Below are 24,998 nucleotides of genomic sequence, written 5' to 3'. Positions count from 1 at the left end.
CGTGGTATTGGGGACTCCCTGCAGGACCGCATGCCTTCAAGGCCTTTTTTTTCTTGTCTTGTCTTGTGTTATTCACTCTGCAGAAAGGAATGTTGCTCTGACACAAAAGCCTGCTGGCAGTTTGAAAATGAATCATAATCGGATAATTTTCCCATTGTGTATAGGCTTAATGAAGCCCAGGCTTTGGTCCATTCTTCAGACTTTTATTGGAATTGTCAAGGCCAGCTTTTGGAAAATTCTTTTCTAAGGACCGTTTTATGTTAGAATATTTTATTTTTTCATTCATGATGATGGATTTTATGAAAATCAATGTAGATGTTGCCCCCGGAGTGACAGAGGACCTGCTCTAAGAAAGCGACTTATCCAGGTTATTGTAAAATGATACAGCGTTGAACCTATTTACAGTGAGATGGAGCTTTAGAGCAAATCATCCATACACATCTATCAAAAGGCCTCGACAGCTGCGTGAAAACTGAGGCCTTATCTTAACTGCTATCCTCTATCTAAGTGATGGGGTCTTAAAAGTAGGTTTCAGATTGGACATGTCATCCATAAGAGCAGCAAAACTGGGCCACAAGGAACGGTGACTGGACCCCTCAGTAGCTCATCCATTTTACAACAAAAGGAATGCAACTGCGTAAAGAAGAATTGTTATTTGCTTGAATTTTTTGTGATGCTCTGCAATATGGAAATAATTTTGGCAGCTGTTTGCATGTCACATGAAATGGTAATGGACACAGTGATCACTCTACAATTGATGGGCTCTTCAGTGTCTCTGTTAAATACAAACTGCTTTCATATAAACTGCTTCTATGGCTTTAGTTTCTGTAAACTTGTAATATTTATGCCAGTCACTGAGAATCTTGAATTCTCATTGGTTACAATCAAGCATGTCGGACCACAATGTAAACATTAGGGCTGCATCAAACCATTTTTTGGATCATTGATGAATCGGATGGGGACTCCACTTGATTAATTGGATTAAACGAGAAAGTTTAAAAATTGTTAGGGAAACATTTTTTCTCTCCTTCCTTCACTTTAACAACACAACATGATTAGAAAACTGTTCAATAGCTTGCTAAACAACATGCTATCACCTTAATATATCCATAAATAAACTATGATCACTAAATATTAGTGTATTTCATTAACATGTTCAGTAGTAAGCTACTGGAAATGCTAATATTTAATTTCTACTATTTAAAATGTAATGGTGACTTATCTATTATGTACGGGTTAACAATAATCCAGTTTTAATTATGTTCACAGATAGACGCGTTTGTGAATTAAATGCTACAGTGGCTTGCCATTTTCCTTCAGCAGTAACCTGACTGCAGCGGTTCTGCTCCGTAGCGCTGCAGACAGCTAATGAACAGGATGATGATTGGGACTTTTCTTCAGCTTGCAGAGTTTAGATGTTCTTAGTTTCACAACTATCGTGTTTTTTCGGAACTCACTTGATCACGAGCCTGCTACCTGCTAGCATTAGCTAATCTGCTTGTAGTTACACCTTTGATCCCAAACTTTGGATGGTTTCTGCCTCCATGTCTTTGCTGGTTTCTCTGTTTTCCTCCACAGCACCTAGATTAGCACAGTGTGTGCCAGTAAAAGGCATCTTCCTTACACTATAATTACACGTGTGACATATGTGTGTTTCGTTGTGATCTGCCTCAGTCTGCTCTGCTGCCGCATCAGATGAGCTGCTCGCATCGACTGTTAAATGTTGCACAACACACACAAAAGTTGCACAACACAAAACAATTTGCGCAACACAACAAATCGATGACAAAGCTTAGCCAACACATTTCTTTATCAAATTTTATCGATTCGTTGTTGCAGCTCTAGTAAACATGTCTGATTAAACATGCTAACTTTACTGCTTTTCTTTTCTTTTTGACTTTGGAAAATGTCCAACCATGATATAAACATTGTAATTGAGATATGTTTAGCTCACATTCAACATACAATATAGTACAATGTAGTACACTCGAGTAAACATTTGTTTTCTTCTCTTTTTCTGTCTAGTACCTGGTCCACCCTATTTGTCAGTGGTTCAGAACTCAAAATCATCTGCCACTGTTCACTGGGATCCTCCAGATCTGACCAATGGAATGGACCTGCAGGGATACAGGCTACAGTTTGGACGAAAAGATGTGTCCCCTTTAGCCACCCTGGAATTTGCTCCCCAAGAGCGTCAGTATTCTGTGGGCAACATTCACCGCGGCGCCACTTATCTCTTTAAGATCTCAGCCAAAAGCAGAGGGGGCTTTGGGGAGGAGGCTGTGGCAGAGCTCACTATTCCTGAGAATAGTCCAGGGGGATACCCTCAAATGAACGAGGGCTCCAACATAACATGCTGCTCAGTGCAGCTTTCCTGGTCTCCACCAGTGCTGGCAGAGAGGAATGGGGTCATCACAGAGTACACTTTGGCCTACAAAGAAGCCGGAGCAGGAGGATCACCACTGGAACTCCGATTACCACCCAACCTTTCCAGCTTTGTGCTCAACAGTCTCAAACCGAACTCTGCATATGATGTGAAAATACGTGCCCACACCAGTATAGGTCCAGGGCCCTACAGCCCACCTATCCAGTATCGGACGGTGGCCATTGATCCTGCAGGTAGGGCTTACTTGTTTCTCTACCAACCCAGTGCCAAGGGGTTGGAAATTGACTAAAAGCAGTCTGCAACGACACAAAAATGAAAACTGTCCTCACCCACTTCTTCAACCACCTCCACTTCTCCTCAAATGGAGGATTGATTGATGTTTAAATTGCTTGCCATGGAATACTTGCTTCACTAACCCAAACCAGGTAAAATGAAAGTCAGTAAGTTATAGTCAGTCATTTTGAGAGAGGGGAGAGCAGCATAGAATTAAAGGTAAGTGACTTTTTTGGTCAGACCCTCCAGTCAGTCCTTGCAGCCTTTTTCAAGCACATCTACACAGATTTGCCATTTCACGTCCCAGTTTTCACACAAGGTAGGAGTCAATCCCAGTCTTTAGAACAGTACATTTGGAATATTTTAGGAATAAGGATTTTTTTTTTATTTTGACTTTAATTTTATTTTGGGTTTAAAATATCCTTTCCTTCCTAACACGCTTCCTCTCGAAGCCTCCTTTCCCTCTTCCCTGTCCCTGATCAGGACAGCTTGTGGCATGGCATCCCACAGATGCACTGCTCAGAACTGTTGGCATGCAGTGTTTTGGGTCTGTCTCAATGTTTGTGTGGCAGCACATTGGCAGTGCCAACTCAAACTCTGTATCATTGTCCCAACAGTTGGCATTGGGTCTACAAGGGTTAACTGTTAATCACCTGGTAGTCATGGTTCAAAGTCGGTGGGTGAGATGGGTTTGCACTACTAATGATGGCTAGCCAAAGAGCATATAACTTGTGCTCCATGGGTTTGTTGTCCTTGAGTCTCGTGTTCTCTGTGTCTAAACTAATGACATTGCCCTTCTCACAGCCAATCACTGTTCACTTTTCCTTTCACTCTTCAACTCAGAGGAACGTTGCAGGGAAAGAACAGCTTTGATTTTTTTAAAACCAAAGTTTTCGTGATTTTCTCTTATTTTTCTGCTTTTTTTCACTTAAGATGCACATTTTTTCCTTGTTTTGCATTTGTCTTTTAACAGATGTTCCTAAGAATTTCACTGTTAAGTGGGTCACCAAGACCACGGTAGTCCTTGCATGGAAATTTTCTGAAAGCAGATCTCCATACAAATGCACGGTGAGTGAAATCTTACTTTAATTTATTGCTTTCTGAAAGTCTAGCTATATAATGAAAATGATTGATTAAATTGATTTTAGCTGGAGTGTAAAAGCATATTTTGTTAAATAATACATCTTGCATTGATATCATATTTTAGCTGCGTTATTCAGTTTTGTCAAAGTGATTTAATTCTGAACAATTTGCCGATCAACCATCCACTACTTTAGATTGAGTACAATCGTCAAAAGATGGATGTGGACGCCAGGCAGTTGAAGATGTTTATCACAGGACTTAGGCCCAACACCACGTACGAGTTTAGGGTGACTTGCCAAGAAAGTATGGATGGTGGCCCTCGACACCGTGTGGTGGCCAGGACTGCACCACATATCCTGGTCAAGAAACCAAAACTGGACATCTACGCTGAGCCTGAAAACATTCTTACCATGTCCTTTCCACCAGTCAGCACCAAGGATGTGAAGTGAGTATAAAGTAATATCTTCTCTACAAACTCTGCGTAAATGTTTGAGTGACAATGTGGGCTGGGGGGTCATTGCATGTACTCTTTGTTTGTTTTGCATTACTATCAGGGCCCATTTCACACATTTAATATTGACATTCAGTAGGAATGAAGATGTAATGTACTTTTGTAACTTTCTTGGTGCAGGAACTTCTATGTGGTGGTAGTACCACTTAAGACAACAACAGGAACAGTTAAAAACTTGAAGAATCCCGATGAGATGGACATTGAAGAGGTACGTTTTTTTTTTCATTAGCAATTGGGTGCATGCAGTGCCTTGCAATTGCCTGGCAATATGTGAAAATATAATTTGGCCAGAACCCAAAAAAAGATGTCAGTCCTGGGGCGGAATCTACAGATGTCTTTTAAACTGTCTCCACATGGCGGACCATGCTAACATTGGCGTCGCACCCGTGGGGATGTGGGTGTTTTAACACCCACACTTTTTATAATGTGGAGGTTAAACACCCACACCTTGTGTTGGAATAAAAACTGTATACATATATATTAGGGCTGGGCAATAAATTGAAAATTAATCGTTATTGAAATTTCTGACTCTTATTGAGATAATTATTCCCATGTTAATACATTTGATAATAAAAAATGAAAAAATGTGTGTAGTTTGGCAACGTTCTTTTCCCTTTAAGAAGCTGTACCACCTTGAGTCATGTAAAAATGTGAATCAACGTAATACATGTGACAGCCCCATCTAGTGAACAACTTTTGTCTCTGCGCATACCTGTAGTTATCGTCCGTTTATCGTTATCGAGGTTAAATCCTCAATATATCGTGATATTGATTTTAGGCCATATCGCTCAGCCATTTTATATGTGTGTGTATATATATATATATATATATATATATATATATATATATATATATATATATATATATATATATATATATATGTATATATATATTATATCTGAAAAATCTCAACACCCACACTTTACAAAAGCTTGCTATGCCCCTGCGCGCTAAGACCAGTCAGGGCTCAGAACAACAACGTGTTGTACTCATTGCTACAGATGTCAGTCAACAAAGTAGTCCACAATACACTGTTGAAGAAAACGCAAATACATATTTTTTCTAAATAAAAGACTTATATACCTCTATCTGCTCTTGACTGAAATGAAGAGAAAAGAAATGCTCAAGTCTAGTAGGGCTTTACACTAGCATTGGCTCTGCACCACCTGGACTGGGTGTTCACATCCACACAGCCTCGATTTTTTTCCACACGCAACCGGTTGTTTTTTCAGCCCTCTTCCCAAAGCGGTGTGCCTCCAACTGAACTAGTCCAACACACCCACTGATTGGCTGGCTCAAATTCATGCCTACCTTTAGGCGGAGCCTCAGATTGGCAGACAGAATCAGCCACCGGGGGCTTCCTGCATGCATGATTCATATCATTCTGGTTACTCAGGAGGAAACATGCCTCTGACTGAAGCCATCTCTGCTGTGCATACACACACACAGCACTGCAAGGCTAAAACTGCCCCGAGGGAGGACAGATACATCAGAACAGGAAACGATATCAGAGTCAGTCTCCAAAATCAACACTGCTCACGGCCGCCTTTTTTTGTTAATCGCAGACTTCTCAGCGCGTGCGTTTGTTTGCCCCACCCGCGTGCTCGGAGATGCACTCATGACAACACTGATATCTTCGCGCCAATTTTGGAGACCACCCATATGCTCAGTCACGTCCACAACTATGTGTGTAATCAACCTGGCCAGGCTGGGGCGGAGTGGAACCGGCGCTAGTGTGGAAGGGGCTTAAATAGTCTGATGCCGAAGCCATCTCAAACAAGTCGCTGCAATCTCTGCTGTTTTGCTCCTTGGCAGCTCTGGTGCTAATCCTGCCCACCAAACTGATAAAGCTCTGTGATTGGCAAGACACAAACCTGCTCAGACCAATGGTAGACCTTCTGAGGCTATAATGGAACGTGGCTAGAACAACCTGCAGATCAAAATCCTTTTGCTGTCTAGATTTCTAGTCAGTGACTTGATGCAATTTGCTGGGTTCCTTATAAAGGAAACATTATTTCTGATTGGCTTAATGAACTGACCTGAATTGGAATGTTTATTATGTGAAGTGCCTTGAGACGACTCTTGTCGTGATTTGGCGCTATATAAATAAAATTGAATTCTAGGCTATAATTTTTTTATCTGTACAAAAGAAATCTTGTGTTTTCAGAGAGACTTTGCATGTTTGTCATACCCATAGTTGTGACTCCTAGTTATATTGTTAACACCGTGTAGCCAAATGGGCACGCACAGCAAGCTCATCTCAGCCTTGCTAATTTATCCCCCAAAGCATGCAGAAGAGAGAATTATGCAGGCGCCTCCAACTCTTCCCATAGCTAGGGGTCACCATTAGCACCAGATCAACAGCAGCCATACTTAATGGATTCAGGATTACACACTTCCCCCCGCTTGGTGTTCGCCTCTGTTTACAGTTGGAAATGAATGAGAAAGCCTGTATGCTTATTTTTTGTAGTCATTCACATGAAAAGTTAATAATAGGTTTTCAATCCAAAAGAAGTGGTTTTGAGGGGTTTTCACTGATATTTTCGTAATGAAAATTGAAGAGGTGAAGGTTTTGATTAAAAAAAAAATTGTGTCTCACTAGATCATTTCTCAAAGCATCTTCTTCTTTAGGTATTTAATTTGATGTTTACAAATGCTGCAGGGTATAAAAGCAGCATCAAACACCTCACTAGGTCAGACTTGATCTTTGTCTTGTCCAGTTCTGGTGAAAGATCTTTCAGTCGATTTGAGACTTGTTTAAAAAAGGAATGAGAACAGAAAAATAATGATATCAAGAAGAAAACTAACATGTTCTTGAATTTGATCAGCTCTTGCGGGAGGTGATTCTGAAGCGGCGTTCACGTCGTCAGTTGGCTCAGCTGGACCAGAGGAATCCCTACATCACGGCCTGCTTCAAGCAGCTGCCCACCAGCTTCACGGTGGGATCCGACCACTACCTCAGCAGCTGTGAGAATAAGCCTCTAGAACCTGGTCAGGAGTATGTCTTCTTCCTGCTGGCTGAACTCAATGCCACCGTGGGGGTGAGTTCCTGCATCAGCTGACTTCTGCACAATTCAGTTGGGTTGATTTGAATCCTTCTGTCAGTGTTTGATTTTTAGATTGTATTATCCTTTATGTGTTTCTCTTCTGTTCTTAGCACATCTTATTTCCATGAAAGTGAAGAAAATTTGTTCCAGGGACGGAATAGTTCTAAGAATCGCCGTGATATTGATTTGATTGTTTTAAAAGGTTTTGTTGCAGTTGCTGCTTGCAGATTGCAGCATATAAACTTTAAATGCAGAAGAAAAAGGTAAAAACGATGAAGACAATTATGTTCCATTTTCAAAACGACTTCATAAAACGCCATTTAATCAAATTCAGCTTGGAAAATAAGCAGGTCTGTTCCTTGTGAGACTCCAAATTTGGTTTCCAGCATTTAGCGCTTCTTGCAGCCCACTGAGATAGCCTGCCGCTCTGCAGGGGAGCACCCAGCTGCATGTTCTCTCACACCTCTGTTTCAGTATCTCAGTCAAGCCTGATCACACGCTGTGAGCAAACACTCTGATTGGTTTAAGATCTGTAGTTTATTAAACCTTTATGATTTGGACTACAGCCAATTTTTTATAGGACTGTGGGTAAATTATGAATAATTTAAAACTTAAACTATTGGCTCATGGTTCTCATAGGGCCCAGGAGCAGGCAGTTGATGATCACTCTGGTTTTACTGGAGTTTTTATCCTGCATCTGAGCCCAGTTTGGTCATTTGGTTTATTTGTTTTGCAGAAAATGTTTGCAACTAGTCCGCACACCGACACAGTGACGACTCCAGAGATGGTGGTGGACCCTTTGCCAGTGGAGACCGGTGATGGACTCATATGGGTAGTGGGACCTGTCTTGGCTGTGGTCTTCATCATCGGCATTGTCATCTCCATTCTCCTTCTGAAAAAGTGAGTTGACTTTGAAATTGTGGGATTAAAACAAGGAGAAGTAGCTTCTAGGGTTTTTTTTGGTTTGTTTTTTGTTGCCAGAATAAAAATTGATCATAATGAAAGGCTTTTAACAGAATGTTTAATCATGAACCTGCCACTCAGAAACAGTAAGACTGTGGTTTGGTGTTGTCTGTACCATTCCCAGGCATGGGCCTTCGAAAGCTTAAACTGCAATTGTTCTTTTTTCTGTGTGAATTAAGCTAAATGTGTTTATCTATTTATTCCCGCTCTCAGGCGGCAACAAGATGCTCCTATTATTTCACATTGAACCAGTTATTTAGAGTTTAACTGGAAAATGTGGTTACTGGGAAATAATTGCATGTCGGAAAGCATCCCAGCATTTTTGTAGTCATTGCAGCATTATATCCAAAGACCCAATAATATTGGTGCATGTAAATGTGAAAGAAGAAAAAGATGGCTGTGGAAAGTGAGCTGGGGGGGGGGGGATTATTTGAGATGATGCTCAGAACAAGACATCCAGTCTTCATTATTTTGGATTTCTTTATTTAAATTTATTTTACATAAGGCCTTTTAACGGTCATTTGCTCCATGCCCCAACCCTTTAGTCTTTTAATGAAGAATTTGGCCTCTTCTTGCTAAAGCTTCTTAAACATTACCTGAAAAGAATAAACATTTACATTAGTAGGCAACAGTTAATTTTAAACTCTTTCCATTAACTTTAAACCAGCATCTCACTGGGCTGTGGCTGCTGGTGATGAGCTAGAGTCAAAAAATTGCAAGAAACTTTGCAGCTTTTCATTCGGAATCGTAATGAATGAGTTTCTAAGAGACATCTGCAATAGATTTTATTCAAAGCCACTGTCATATGTGACATATTATGTGATTGTGAATAAATTATAACAATCATGCATCAGCGTCACAAAAGCAAGGCTTTAGCCTGGCAAGCCATCCTAGATATGTGAATAAATATAGTTTAGTCATGACCCATAGACATAGCTTAGTCGTGAAGCGGGGTATACAGCTGTCTTTCAAACTGTCTCCACATGCTATTGGACCGCTTCTGTTAAAGAAGATGCGAATACATCTGCCCTTAACTCAAAGAAGAACCCAATTCTAAAGGGTCTAAAGTTGATGCCAAAGCCGTTTCAAAGTAGCTGTCTCCATTTTTTATGTTTTGCTTAGTCACATCATCCCGCCCACCAAACCGATTGAGCACTGTAATTGGGCCCACCAAACCAATGGAGCCCTATAATCTGGCCCAGCAAACCAATGGAACACTGTAATTGGCCCACCAAACCAATGGAGAGCTCTGATTGGCCCACCAGACCAAACTGATGGAGAGCTGTGATTGGCCCGCCAGACCAATAGAGCACTGTAATTGGCCCACCAAACCAATGGAGAGCTGTGATTGGCCCGCCAGACCAATAGAGCACTGTAATTGGCCCACCAAACCAATGGAGAGCTGTGATTGGCTCACCAGACCAATAGAGCATTGTAATTTGCCCACTAAACCGATGGAGAGCTGTGATTGGCCCACCAGACCAATGGAGCAACTCGTAACAAAACAGAAAATTCTTGCAAATGTTTCGAGTCATTTTGGAAACTCCCCCATGAATGCCATTTGCGATATGTCTCCAAGAATGGCAGCCTGGTGAGATACTCACAGGGGTTAAGGACTGAATATTGGGAGTGAGATTTAGTCCCTATCCAAGAGATGATTCCTGAATTATTAAAGGGAGGCCAGTAGATCTAGTGTTGGCAGCACAAATACAGCATGATCCCTTGCTGTCTGACCCTGCCTTACCTCCATCTTGGTGGTTAGGGAGAGTAACATCTCTCCTTGGATCTCTTTTTTTCTCCGCTCTCTTTCTCTTCATCTTACTCTCCCACCTCTCCTTGGTGAATAGTGTTTCCCGGGTTTGCCCTTGGCCCTGACATTTCCCCTTCTCCTTCGTGTATTTGCACCCTTGTGCACACACGTAACACACACACACACACACACTCACAAGTGCATGCTCTTAACTCCACATCTCATCAAATGTGTACTCATACTCAGCCCCCTGACACATCCACACACCTCCTCCGGACACTGTTGAGCTACGGCTCGCATTTTTTACATTCCGCGAGCTCAACAGTGACCCCTGTGAATTTTAAACTGCTCTCTATTGATTTATATCTCTTCTTGCCTCCCCCCTTTCCCTTTCTCCTCCTTGTGTGTTGTGTTTTTGCCACCTTTATATATTTATTTGGCTCCTATTGCTTTCTCTGGAAACAGCAAACCAGACAGGTAAGGTGTAGTCTCCCTCAGATTCAGTCCATTTGAACAAAAACAGAAAAGGTTTTGAATCTCTAGTTCTGTCACACCAATATCCTTTGACACATTAAGCTTCCAGCTGGTTAGAGATGATGAGTTATGAGTTGCTCAGAGTAAAAAAACTCAAAATAAATAATTCTGATATTTTGACATAAAAGTTCAGACACATGGTTGTCTAATTTGAGTTTTAACCATTTAATTCCAATGAAATGAATGTTTTAGCTCAGTGGTTTTCATTGAAAGATGTAAAATGGAAGATTTCCTTTGTAGAAAATGTCAGCAAACTGTTGTTTAGGTCGGATTTGTTGTACATCTCTCCATCTCTCTACTTTCTACTCTTTTTGCTATTCTACAGCCGCAAAAGAAAAGAGTCTGAGCCGCGTACGAAGTGTCTGCTGAACAACGCAGACATCATGCCCCACCACCCTACAGATCCTGTGGAAATGAGACGCATCAACTTCCAAACTCCAGGTACCGAACAGATTCAAAACACTTCCACGCAGAAACCCACCAATCTCTACGTAAGCCTTAATAACTTCCTTTTTGTAAGCACACTTGGGCTGTAGGTGGTATTGAACAGGAAGGCTGAGTTGTTGAGGCTTTTATGAAGTTGTATAAACCACAAGGAGACTGTTATGAATGTCGGGGTGTCGGTGGTTTAAACAGAATAAAAAGGTATTTTCAGCCTGAAAATGAAATGGGTTCCTTGTTAAGAAAAAGCTTTTATCTATACTTGGCATTAAGCAAAACTATATCAGTGACACTTATCTAAATTACGGTTATTTGCTACAAGCATTTGGACCAAATAAAGGGAAAATATAGAAGAAAAGTATCTGTTTTCATTCAGATGGATAGAATGATCTCGGGCTAGCTCAAGAGTTAAACGTTCATCATCGTTTTGCCTCCATTACTGCCTGCAGGACACGTATGCGTGCATTAGCCGCGTCCCCGTGCAACAATTAACCACTGATAAATAACAAATTGTTCAAAACGATTCCTCTTGTTCAACTGGAAGCAAATCCTGTTTTGTTCTCCCGGGTTTACATGCTTCCACTTCTGCTCTGATGTTCATCCAAGATAAGTTGGATGTTTACAACAACGGAGCACATCACATCTCTACATCTGAAGACTCCTCTTTTTCTATTGGTCAGTCATCCCTGCTGATGAGAGTTGTGTGATTTTGGTTTAAATGTCATCTCAAGATTGTTTGGTTTCCGTTGAGCTACGGTTGAATCTAGTGTGTTCAGTTTGTACCGGACTGATCCGAGCCAGGATTAGTAAGCACACAGACGTTTGCTAGTGGAGCGTCTTCATCTCTAGTCGAAGCAGGGGGGGGTGCTGGTGTTTGAAACAGGATTTAGTTCATATTCTTAAGTCGAAGGAACAGAAAGATGCACACTTTAGAAAAACTTGTGCTTTTACTCAAAATCCTACCTACCCCTAGCCTAGTGAACTAGACCAAATTCTTGCTTTGCAAATAATACATTTATTTAGTCTGGCTTGCCAGGCTAACCTACCCCAGTAAATATCCAACAAAGAAGGAAAATACCCCAGAGGTAGAAAAACTCCAGCCTAGTTTCTGTGTTGTTCTCTCTGTTTTTCCCTTCTCTCTGTTTTCTAGTCTAGTTGTCTTTCAGCCATCCATCTGTCATCCGCGGCCATCCTCTGCACCATCAAAAGGCTCAGATTTCAAAATAGAGCATTTCTCTTCAGCATCTTTGGGAGCTCAGACATGCTGCCTTGAGTTGGTTTCTTTGGGCAAAATAGACATCTTCACATCAGAGAGCAGAAATGCAGCAGCAAAAAGACAAGCTCAATCCCACTTGGATGCAGAAATGTTGAAGTTCATGCCGTCGTCCTCGTGTTTTTCACGCTCGGCTATCTGCAGCCCTGTCAGTGATTCTGTGACCAAACGTAGACCATTTATAACACCCGTATCTTTTATTCCATTCTGCTCTTTTCTCCCTTAAATAATCTAAACTTGTTACCATCTTTGTTTCTTTTGTACGTTTTGTACTTTGAAGCATGCATGGACCTCTTCTCACATACGACAAGCGTTTCTCATCCAGCAGCTCCGCCATTGTTACGCAAAATTGGTTGCTGTCATTATCTCCACACCCTGAAAATTTAATTTGAATGGACATTTTAGCCTCATTAGGAAGGCCGGTAAGCATTTGTGAACATTTCCATCAGCTAATAGCGGACATTGTTCATTGAGCGTGCTTCCAGTGCGGTTATCCAAGGGCCCTTCTGTCCATCAGAGCATATATGCTCACTGACCCCTGGTGCTGGAGAGTAGAAAATATGTTTTGGGCTCACTTTTCCATGAGAACATTTTGCTGTGTGTGTGTGTGTGTGCGTGCGTGCGTGTGGTGGGCTTTAAAGCCTGTAGGACAAATGACAGCTTCACAATGACATCCTGGAACTCCCCGGAGCAGAGAGCGTCTAGTTTAGTTACCATCGTTGTGGTGCCCAAGGGTGAACTAGTTAATAAAGCTAAAGTTTAAAACAACAACTCTGCAGATCTCTGTGCTCAATCTCTGATCAAATCCCACCCTTTTCCCACTTTTTAAAAACCAAAAACAAATCTTGTTCTCCTAAAGCCGATGAAGAACAGTGACAGAAAAATTAAACACCAGGTTGCTTAAATTCAAATTTAATAACTTTGCACTTCTACATAACAAGAAGCCCATTAAAGAGGAATGAAGCAAACAGGTTGCAGACGCCTGCCGTAAATACCCGCCAGTATCACTCAGTATTTCATCACAGTTCCCTTCAAAGTGGACTTGAGTCACGGTGGTTTTATATGAACGAGCAGGCGTACCTGATTCATGATGGCGTGCATCGTTCATTTGTAGAGAAAGCTTTTTAGAAAAGGCCACTTCTCTTCTTTGCTGTACTCACTCAAAGCTCTCTACACAACGAAGAGTCGGAACTCAACAAAATCAACATTTTCTACATTTCGTTAAGTTGAACAAACTACTTTTTTTGGCACAGATGATTCTCGTTGGAGCATTTTGACGTTCTTCCTTGTCTGAGATAGAAAACATGGAGGTTAAGTTGCCAACAAAAGAGCAGGAATGGTGCTCAACTTTCATGGAGCCAGAGAGGAACAGCTGGAAGTTGGAGAACCAAATAGTAAAGCTGAACAATAAAGGAGTCTGCACATTCTTGGCCCAAGTGTTGCAGCCCTGAAATCACCCTGATCACAGCAAATAAAGAATAACAAAGTCAAGGTGGTTACCAGCTGGGGTCTATTGGTCTGTAGAAAAATCAACACACATCTCCTGGGTGACTTAAAAAGAGATTACTATTTTATTGATGACAGATTAAGTAATGATGCCTTTAAATGGATCCTAGAATTCAAAACCACACTTGCCTTGTTTTGTTGAATATAGACAACTTAAGGTGTCAAATGGTATAAAAAAAGGCTGGAGTGGGAGGAGACTGTACCGATTATGTGAAATTGTACCAGTCCCAGTCAATCACACATTTAAAATGCAGTAGCCAACGTTCAACCCACAGGGGGCAGCACCGAGGCGTTTTTAGACTTAGATTTTAAATTTATTCAAGTTCACACAAACATGTCCAAAAATGCACAGAAACAGAAAAATTGCATTTGTAAAGACCCAGTTATACCATTTTTAATCATTATAGCTTCATTGTTATTCAAGCACTTAAATCCGGCCCTGCTGTGTGTTAGCAGCAGTAGCTGCAGCTGATTTCTGTAGTCTGCACTGTGCATTGGTTTTTAGTGACGGCACGAGCATTTGGTTTTTCCATCAGCGCATTTCTCAGCTTCCTACTGTAGGGTTTATATAAAAAGCTGGCGCAGGTTGCAGAACCTAGCAGGCTGTGCCATTTTCCAACTTGAATGACAAGGTTTGTGTTGATTTTACAATGAATCTGACCCCTGCTGGTAAACTCTGCTGTAACCCCAACTAATTAAACCAGTAACAGCAAGGCTTTGTTTGGTGGGTACAGCAGGTAACGCAGCAAACATTTACAATGCGTTTCCCACACTCACACCTTCCTCTAATCAGGTGATTATAAATTCAGTGAAACAGCAATCCTTAGAAGTGTCCATCGTAACTGACTTTTAAAGGCATTGGACAAATCCAAATCTGTATCCGTCTCTGGTTTTCTTCCAACTTTACCCACCGTTACAGCATCTCATGAAACACTTCACTCCCCCACAGTTACGACTGAAAAAAAGTTGCTTTCTCATCTAGGCTCGTTAAAAAATCAAACGTTTTCCTGCAGAAAGCCCTGCACACTGGAGAATCCTGCAGACACCGGCCAGTCACTGGTACGTATCAGCCACCTACATGTTTCTCCAGATTACAGCAGCCATGCCCTCCTCCTCACAGCTCTGTCAAATCACACGCACACCCCAACGCTTCCACCTAAACAGAATCAGACATGCCTGCACCTCCTTCCTGCTGTGATGAATGACGTTTGGAGACAGGGGATCACAGTACCACCCGCAAGGCTTAATTAGTCATTGTCACAAATCAATTAGGGAGAGGAGGATGTTCAGTGCCTTCCTCCATTTGCTCTCGCTCGACGCCGCTAGCGTCGATGTCTTCACAGCGAGATGTCTGCGCGAGGTAAACTCACCTAAAGCTTGGACTGTTACCAGTATGGTTTCTGACTGGAAGCAATGACAAAGACAGAATAAAGCAGACTGTTTGAAAGATTTAACTTTTTGGGTTTTGATTACATCTCATCACGCAATAATCTTTTTTGACGCGAGTTCAGGAGTCTTCTTTCTTGGACGACTGTCCAAGAGTAGATCAGTCAGCCCAGATGTAACCTCAGCTGGCTGTGGCCTCGGAAGACCTCTCCTCTAGAGGAGTTAAGATTCCCTCGGAGCTCTGATTCCCATCATCTCAAGCTTCACAGCTGTCAGCCAGGAATGCTGACCCTGTTCCACACCTTTCATTTTCCAGGTACTCAGCACAAGCAACAGACAAAGAAACCATTCAAAAATAGTTTTCACCAGCAAATGCAAGCGTGTGCCCCCTCCTCTGTCCTCTCGACGGGCCCATCTGAGAGCTCAGAGATAGCAAATCAATTTTCTTATCCCTGATCTCTGTTGCTGTTGATATGGGACTTGGCAGAAGGGGGTTCTCAGTTGGCACAGCAGAAGCCGACACCCCTAGCCAACCAGTCTGCTTGGTATTGGCTGGTGGAAGGGTAGGTCTGGTCAGCTCTAAAATACTTGCTTGAATATCCAGGCCACCCCTGAAGCTCGCGTTAACGGAGGGTGATCGGTTTCCTTTACCAAAAACAAAAAAACAGTTCTTTTTTCATTTTACATGCTTTCTACTTTGCTTCCTGTAGGTTATTTATTTATTTATTTTTTGTTGCTTTGTAGTTTCTTGGGTTTATTTAATCACTGTGTTGTATGTTTACTGTTCCTTACAGATTCTGGTCTGAGCAGTCCTCAGAGTGAAGCGGGTTTTGACTATGAAAGTTAGTCTCTATGCTTTTAGAACATCTACACCAGCTTTTCTTTAAGCCTATAATTTGCGTGTGTGTGTGTGTGTGTGTGTTTGAGCTTTGCCTGCCTCTGTTTTCAAACACATAATTTGCATTTTATTATGTTTTTCTTATATACATGATGCAACAAAATTGAAGCAATATTTTAATTGTTTTTTCTCATATGCACAGTCGGATTTTTATAGTTTTTTTTATGCCAGTCACAATATTCACTGGAGCTTTTGGCTATGCAGTAATCCCCCTTGCATTAACATCCTATACAGTCACTTCTGCTGATGTATAGATGCTTATAAAGGTGTTTTTAACAAGCCTAAAATCTTTGTTTTTTTTTACACCTCTTTGTTGTTGTTCTCCCGTCCTCCTCATCCCCTCTTCCTGTTTCACCACTACTGCTCCATTTCCAACCAACGGGGTCTTTTCTGTGCTCAGAGATAACGAGCAGAATTAATTAAAGCGGTGCCAAACAATGGCTCGACATTTGATCACCCCACTCTTTGTGCAAGAGAATCATCGGAGAGAAAGCTGAGTTTCTAGTTTTTCCTTTTCCCCTTTCCCCTCTTTATTCCCTTTGCTTATCCGCAGACAGACTTCTTCCCTTTTATATGGAAATACACAACTTCATAAATAGGCATTTTGGAGAAACTGGCTTGGCTAATCAAAAAGAATCGTTTTTATTTTCTCAGGCACGTTGACGGCAAATCAGTAGATTGGAAACAGGTAATTAGCAGCTATAGTTTGTTGCTCTGTGTTCACCCGTGATGCTGTTGATTACATTGGGGGAGAAGTGGAAGAGTCTGAACTAGAGTAGGAAAAAAACAATCTTTTGATTTTGTGCTAGAGTAGAAATTTAAAATTTAGATTGCTTTGCTGACTAAGCCACAATGCAAAGCTTATGTTGGAGGGTTTTTAAAACATTTCTTGGCTAAACGCTGCAGCGAATGATACAAATCGGGTGTTTTCAGCTGTCTGGTTCCAAAAGCAAAACATTTCAGAGAAAACTGAGAGACAAATGGATCTGTGTAGGGTTAAAGTGCAAATTATGGTCAAGAACTATTGAGAATCCAACAAATTTCCAGTTATTGGAGTTACTGACAGACAAGAACAAGCCATCCCAGTGATGATGCACTTCTCCGACCACTGCAGGCCTTTATGTATTAACTTGGACAAAAAGAAAGTTTGAGTTCATTAAAGGTGTGGGAGACTTGTACACACGTGCAGTGGTCTCTGGTAGGAATGAATGCCTTGCAAGCTTTACTTGGGGCAGAAAAAGCCCATAAAGTTTGGATCAACATGGACAACTCTGCTGCAGCAGAAAGTGACACAACTCGGCAGGACTTGGATCCTTATTTCCTAAAATTCTGACATCTTGCCTCTGATTGGTTAACAGTAACATGACTCTACCACAGACTCAGTTTACTGTGCAACACAGATGTTCTATCTCCACAAATAACACAAACCTAGAGGAGTTCTGCTGTGTAGTGGAGTCGCTAATGCTAACAGATAGCTTCTACTAGTCGAGATGTTCTCTGTGTTTCTCTGTTTTCTATCAGAAGCTAATGCAGGAGACAGGTGTAGGAGACTATTTCCATGTTCAGCCTGCATGAAAAATTCATTGTGACCGATTATAATCAGAAATAATCATAAAAAAATGGAGTTTCACACCTTTAAACACAGAGAGTGACGTAAACAACCACATGTACACAAACTCAACACAACCATCTTTGATGTCCTGCAAATGTCACGTTAAAATTCTTATTTGCATTTTCTTATTTCACCTTAAGTTTTAGTTCCTGTTGCCCTTTTGATTTTGGGAAATCGACGAGCAAACCTAATGATTGAGTTTTCCCTCTAGGTTTTTCCTAATGTTCATCTGAATGAATCTCAGGATTTAATCCCGTTTTGTCGTGAGTCGTTAGCTCAATGACAGCATAAACAGTTGATGAGAAAGGTGAAAAACAGTGGTTTTGAAGTGTTTGTGCATTCTAATAGTAAAGTGTGTGTGTGTGTGTGTGTGTGTGTGTGTGTGTGTGTGTGTGTGTGTGTGTGTGTGTGTGTGTGTGTGTGTGTGTGTGTGTGTGTGTGTGTGTGTGTGTGTGTGTGTGTGTGCGTGTGTGTGATACACCCAGAGGGCGACATGGCTTCCGGTGTGATCTCCATTTGTCCCGCATCGTAATCCTCGTGTAATTTATTGCCTCATTGTTCTCTCTCTGTAAAGTAAAGTGCCGTTGCTAACGAGGAGTGTCAGTAAAGAGAGCTGAACTCTTTAAGTGCAATAAAAGAAAACCAGAACATGAGTGACCCTGTGACACTGGAAGGATACTGAGCACATTAAATTAGGAATGCTTAATGTGATTAAGCCAATTTACACACACAATTAGGCTTGGCTACATTTTTTTTTTCCTCGTGTGACTAGATGTCAAGATTTTATTGACTTCTGACCTCAATATTCATCGACAAAAAAAAAGCCACTTAACTGAAAATTGGAAAATGCTAAGTATTTCCAAGGGCAGAGCCAGAGTCCGTGGTTGCTCCATGGCTTCAGCTTCATGCTCCTAAACGGATTAGCGACTAGAGCACACGGAGATGAAAGTAGCAGATGCAGTACATAAAAAAATAAACATTTCCCCCGCTCAAGTGAAACAATGTTCTTGGGAGAGATCATGTCAGGGTTTGGATGAAGGGAATGTTTCTATGTGATTCTCAGAGGTTAGGGGTATTTATCTTGGCGCTGGAAGCCCGTGGCTTTGAGAGGACCTGCAGATGGAGGGAAGGATGTTTTGCCTGCTTTGCACTAGCTGGCTGGATTGGAGCAGCTCACTGTGTCACTCAGCATCACTCACACTCCTAAACCGCCTGATCCTGTTTCACCCCCCCTACCGCATGCTCCCAGGTCAGGGCTCCGCTCCAGATTAAACGCTTTTCTACTGTGGCAACAGTAAAGAACTTTCACAGAGAAGCACATCAACCGCATTATAGTTAAACAATGAAAAACAAAGCACTTTTAGGTAGGAATATCATAACTGATAAGAATATACTGTGTGTATATACATAAATTATAATTTAACTAAATTCCATTTTTATAAGAAGAAAGTCGACCATGGACATGTCATGGTGATAAACAGTGGCTACAGTCTATGAATTTAGTTCTTTTCAGACATTTTTCTGAATAATTTTGGTCCTTTGTGAGATTCTACTCATATGTTTCTATATGATAATAATATAAGTTGTTTCCAAAATCTTTTATTTACTAACAGGAATTTTGGATCAACATTTTTTTTAAGACTTTTACTCCAAACTGGAGTTGTCTTAACCTCGTGCATCACAAATCCTATATATGTACATTTGTTTTTTGAGTTTTTTTTGTTAACTTCTGTTTTCTTGACAGCAGTATTACTGGAACGACAAGCTATTAAAAAAGTGAATATCACTCTTTTACTTTTCATGTCTAATTATCTTATTTCTCACTATCTTCTGGATCATTTGGGAAAATCAGTGCAAATAAATAGTAGTTGTTCTCGATTGAAAATAAAAATATTTAATCACCCAGCTTGAAACCCTTCCATGAGCTCTGGCCTGGTACTTACAGCATCATAATTTTTATTTGTTTGGGAAATTCACCATATTCTCCTCAAGCTTTCCTGCCACTAAAATCCAACTTGTTAAATAAAAGGGGTTAGTGTTGCACAGTTTAAACCCACGTCTAATGAAACGGCTTTTATTGTTTTGCCTTCCTCCGCTACATGTAACTCCTGTGCCTGTTGTGTTTTTGGGGCGAACAGGTATGATGAATCATCCTCCCATCCCCATCTCGGAGCTGGCTGAACACACTGAACTTCTCAAAGCTAATGACAACCTTAAACTCTCCCAGGAATATGAGGTGAGTGGGCCCGAGGCTCTGAGGTCCAAGCGTATTGATTTCTGCCCGATTGTGTTTTCACTGGAAACGCACAAAGAAGTCTGTTCTGATATTTTGTAAAAGCCGTTTTACTTGTTTCTGTTTGCTGACGGTTGCAGCTGGTGCTGCTTGAGCAATTAGGGAGGAAATCACTTATCCTTACCTCAAAATTTCTTCACATTAATTTGCAGCCTCAACATGATAGAGCGAGCTCATTATCAGGCTCAATCATGTGAAATTCCCCTCAGTGGGCTATTCCCGAACTGCCAAATGGAAGTTCCTCACTTTTTATGCTAAGTAGAAGAATCCTTCTACAGTTATACATCCTCTTCTGCAGAATAAAGGATGTCTGACAACAGAAAATTAAACACTCCTTCAAACAGAAAGGGGAAATATTTAAATTACTCACACATTCAAGTGGATTTGAACTAAAGATGGTCTTTCTGCTGCTATGGAGATAGAATCTATTTCCTTTCAGAGCTACACACTTCCAGCCTGCTCCTGTGTGTGTGTGGTAACTGAGCTGTCTGGGCTCTGAGTCTGCAGTGGTTATAAATGACACCAGAGTTGATTAGAAATCAGGAGCGCTGAATCAGCTCTCGTTTGCATACAAGCAATATTCCCCTCTCTCCATCCCTAAATCACTGAGCCTGTCGCCTCACGGCTCGCCAGCCTCGAGTAGGAAGTGGGTACACCCGCATAGACTGCCCTCGTTGTACCCGCCGGTGGATGCTGGTGGATAATGATTTCTCATAGCACTTGAGTATTTCTCAGGTATCTATTATTCAGGAATCCACATCCGGACCGTCTACCAAATGGGTAAGTTAGTCCCTTCCATCGGGTGTGAGAGACATAATGCCAAAATCGAGTTTACAGCTTCTGATTATTTTTGCTTTGCTGAAAAATCTCAACTTTTCCCTTCTCTCTCTGTCCGCTCCCCCCCCCCCCCCCCCCACACACACACACACACACATACACACTCACACGACTTCACCCCCTCCAGAAAAATAAATGACCAAATTAAATTGAGAAGTGCAATTTTAATTTTGTTATTTTCTTGATGAATGGCTATTCGTCCCGGCGTCCCGGCTTGCCAAGCGCAGCTCTGTGGGGCTTTGACTGATTGGTTTTTTAGCCAGGCGGTGTGAGAGGGAGGAGGGAGAAATGGAGGGGAGGCTAGAGAGAGAGAGAGGTGGAGAGGCTTGGTTAATGATGAGGATTCTCTGAGAAGAGATGGAGCAGAGCTTCACAGCGGGGGGATGGAGATGAGGAGGAGATAATCTGCTGCACAAACGGCAACGAAAAGACTACCTGGCTTTTACCTGAAGGAACCGAGGATCCTATCAGGCAGTCAGGAGCTAGAGTACGCCGTGCAAGACCTGTCTTCCTCGCAGGGGCTTTTATTCATTTCTTAACACATTGTCACAGATTATACAGGGAAGGCAGATAATATAAAGAGGCAACTAGAAAATTAGTTCTATTTTTAAAAATCAGTTTTATTGAACAGTTTTGCTAAACTGGCTACACTTATGTTATTTTTTAATCACAATATTATATTATTTATACACACACACGTGCCCACACAGTCATGTTGAGGGTAATTTGGGCTAGCACAATAGCATGGGAGTGGAAGTGGGTATAAACATCAGAGGAGGGTAAACAGAAAAACAGAGACTTTCAAAATGAGGAAAATTGATTCAGAAAATAAACCAGTGGGACCAAAACAGGTGCGATCTCATTGTTTTGCTGATTACATTTAGATTGCTTGTTAAGGTGTGTTTTTCAATTTCAGAAAACTTTAGTTTCCTTCTTCGGTCACGATTGTAGATACCGGTCTGAATCACCACACCAGCTGAGTGCCAGACTCCAGGGACCATCCATCAATTTTCATCCGCTTATCCAGAGTCGGGTCATGGGGGGCAGTAGCCTAAGGCGAGAGGCCCAGACTTCCCTCTCCCCAGCCACTTGGGCCAGCTCCTCTGGGGGAATCCCAAGACGTTCCCTGGCCAGGTGAGAGACATAGTCTCTCCACCCTGTCCTTGGTCTACCTTTAGGTCTCCTCCCGGTTGGACGTGCGCGGAAAACCTCATCAGGGAGGCATCCACGAGGCATCCTGACCAGATGCCCGAGCCACCTCAACTGGCTCCTCTCAATGTGGAGAAGCAGCGGGTCTACCCCGAGCCCCTCCCGAATGACCGAGCTTCTCACCCTATCTCTAAGGGAGAGCCCATCCACTCTTCGGAGAAAACTCATTTCGGCCGCTTGTATCCACAATCTCGTTCTTTCGGTCACTACCCAAAGCTCATGACCATAGGTGAGGGTAGGAACGTAGATCGACCAGTAAATTGAGAGCTTCGGCTTCTGACTCAGTTATCTCTTCACCACGACAGTCCAGTACAAAGCCCGCATCACTGCAGATGCAGCACCAATCCGCCTATCGATCTCACGCTCCAGTTTTCCCTCACTCATGAACAAGACCCTGTGATACTTAAACTCCTCCACTTGGGGCAGGACCTCATCCCTGACCCAGAAAAGGCATTCTACCCTTTTCTGAATCAAGACCGTGGTCTCAGATTTAGAGGAGCTGATTCTCGTCCCAGCTGCTTCACACTCGACTGCGAACCGCTCCAGCGAAAGCTGAAGATCACGTTCTGATGAAGCCAACAGGACCACATCATCTGCAAAGAGCAGAAACCTGATCCTCAGGCCACCAAAACGGATGCCCTCCACACCTTGGCTGCGCCTAGAAATCCTGTCCATAAAGGTTATGAACAGAATCGGTGACAAAGGGCAGCGTTGGCGGAGTCCAACTCTCACTGGGAACAAGTCCGACTTACTGCCGGCAATGCGGACCAAGCTCTGACACCGGTCAAACAGGGACCTAAAGCCGGGCGTACACTGTGCGACTTTTTCACTCGTAGCACTCAGCTTCCGCTCAAACTGTTCAACTTCCTCGCAGGGCAGATCTCACGAGTCATGTGCTCACACTGTATAACCCAGTTCTCGGATGCGATCTGACTGCTCACACTGTACGTCTGGTAGCAACACGTCGGCCCTAAAAATGTGCTAAAAATAGCAGTTTTTACTCAACACATCAGACTTTTTTGTCTTGTTTTTCCTGTTGTCCTTCGGGAGTGCTGCAGGAGGACACACAGGGATTTATGGGGGTTGGATGAGGAAAACGAAAAAGTAAATCTGTGTTTTGTGATCAGTTTAATTTGACATGAACACGACAAACACGATTTCTTGACAATCTTTGTGAGTAAAAAAAGTGTAGAAATTAAAACGAACAACGTGTGTTATTAGGGAAATAGCGGGTGAGCGGTGTTGATGCAGGATTGCGCATGCGCCGTGGTGGTTCTGATACATTTTGGGTCGCAGCTGCTCGCAGCGCCGCTTCAACAGTGCAATACCCTCACGAGGGACGAGCAAAATATTAAACACGCAAGAAGTCCGTGCGAGCTCACGATTGCTGATCGGTAGCTGGTCACGTGGTGTTAATCGCCTCTTGTAACCCCCTGTACACTACACGATGCTCGGCACAAAACTCGCCCCGATCTCGTGGATTCTCGCACGGGTGGAAAATCGGCTCAAAAAAGTGAAAAAGTCGCACAGTGTATGCCCGGCTTAACAGCCCGTATCAGAGGGCCTGGTACCCCATACCAAAGGAGTACCCCCCACAGGGCCCCCAGAGGGACGCGGTCAAACACCTTCTCCAAATCCACAAAACACATGTAGACTGGTTGGGCAAATTCCCATGCACCCTCCAGGATCCCCCTAAGGGTATAGAGCTGGTCCAGTGTTCTACGGCCAAGACGAAAATCACATTGCTCCTCCTGAATCTGAGGTTCAACAATCCGACAGACCCTCCTCTCCAGAACCACTGAATAGACCTTACCAGGAAGGCTTAGGAGTGTGATCCCCCTGTAGTTGGAACACACCCTGCGGTCCCCCTTTTTAAATAAGGGGACCACCACCCCGGTTTGCCAGTCCAGATGCCCCCGATGTCCACGCGATATTGCAGAGCCGCGACAGCCAACACAGCCCCACAACATCCAGAGTCTTAAGGAACTCCGGGTGGATCTCATCCACCCCTGGATCCTTGCCACAGAGAAGCTTTTTAACCACCTCAGTGACCTCAGCAACAGAGATTTGAGAGGCCAACCCAAAGTCCCCAGACTCTGCTTCCTCACTGGAAGACGTGTCGGTGGGGTTGAGGAGGTCTTCGAAGTATTCTGCCCACCGATCCACAACGTCCTGAGTAGAGGTCAGCAGCACACAGTCCCCACTATAGATAGTGTTGGGAGGGCACTGCTCCCCCCCCCCAAACCCCCCCCCCCCCCCCCCCCCCCTCCGAGGTGCTGGATGGTGGACCAGAATCTCATCGAAGCCGGAATTCTTGCTCCATGGTCTCACTGAACTCCTCCCATGCCCAGGTTTTTGCCTTGGCGACCACCCGAGCTGCCTTCCGCTTGTACTGCCGGTACCCGTCAGCTGCCTCTGGAGTCCCACAGGCCAAAAAGACCTGATAGGACTCTTTCTTCAGCTTGACAGCATCCCTAACCGCCGGTGTCCACCAGCGGGTTCGGGGGTTGCCACCACGACCGGCACCGATGGTCCTACGACCACAGCTCCGGTCGGCCGCCTCAGCAATGGAGGCACGGAACAGGGCCCATCCAGACTCAATATCCCCTGCCTCCCCCGGAACATTTTGGAAGTTCTGTCGGAGGTGGGAATTGAAGCTCCTTCTGACAGGAGACTCTGCCAGACGTTCCCAGCAGACCCTCGCGATACGTCTGGGCCTGCCTGGTCTGACCGGCATCCTCCCCCACCATCTGAGCCAACTCACCACCAGGTAGTGGTCAGTTGACAGCTCCGCCCCTCTCTTCACCCACGTGAGTGTCCAAGACATACGGTCGCAGGTCAGACGAAACAGCAACAAAATCGATCATCGAGCTGCAGCCTAAAGTATCCTGGTGCCAAGAGCACATATGGACAACTTTATGTCTGAACATGGTGTTCATTATAGACAATCCATGACTGGCACAGAAGTCCAATAACAAAACACCACTCGAATTCAG

At 43.0% G+C, this 24,998-nt stretch overlaps 1 protein-coding gene across 7 annotated transcripts in view; it reads left to right on the top strand.

Annotated features, from left to right (window-relative positions):
• ptprsa (protein tyrosine phosphatase receptor type Sa) overlaps positions 1-24,998 on the top strand; it is a 214,807-nt gene that overhangs the window by 159,806 nt on the left and 30,003 nt on the right. For 3 of the 7 annotated variants that reach the window (XM_070554202.1, XM_054752244.2, XM_054752249.2), the window contains 9 exons: positions 2,026-2,619; positions 3,633-3,727; positions 3,937-4,187; positions 4,374-4,461; positions 7,082-7,294; positions 8,037-8,200; positions 10,873-10,988; positions 15,948-15,995; positions 19,802-19,899. In XM_070554202.1, the coding sequence (XP_070410303.1) occupies positions 2,026-2,619; positions 3,633-3,727; positions 3,937-4,187; positions 4,374-4,461; positions 7,082-7,294; positions 8,037-8,200; positions 10,873-10,988; positions 15,948-15,995; positions 19,802-19,899 (1,667 nt within the window). The remainder of the gene's footprint in view (positions 1-2,025; positions 2,620-3,632; positions 3,728-3,936; positions 4,188-4,373; positions 4,462-7,081; positions 7,295-8,036; positions 8,201-10,872; positions 10,989-15,947; positions 15,996-19,801; positions 19,900-24,998) is intronic. The other 4 variants (XM_070554205.1, XM_070554203.1, XM_070554204.1 and 1 more) reach the window with 3 other exon arrangements.

The sequence above is a fragment of the Nothobranchius furzeri genome, chromosome 8, assembly GCF_043380555.1.
Source record: "Nothobranchius furzeri strain GRZ-AD chromosome 8, NfurGRZ-RIMD1, whole genome shotgun sequence".
In the NCBI taxonomy this organism is placed as follows: Eukaryota; Metazoa; Chordata; class Actinopteri; order Cyprinodontiformes; family Nothobranchiidae; genus Nothobranchius; species Nothobranchius furzeri.
Note: the sequence above shows the minus strand (reverse complement) of the source record. Positions and strands in the feature narration are given on the sequence as shown.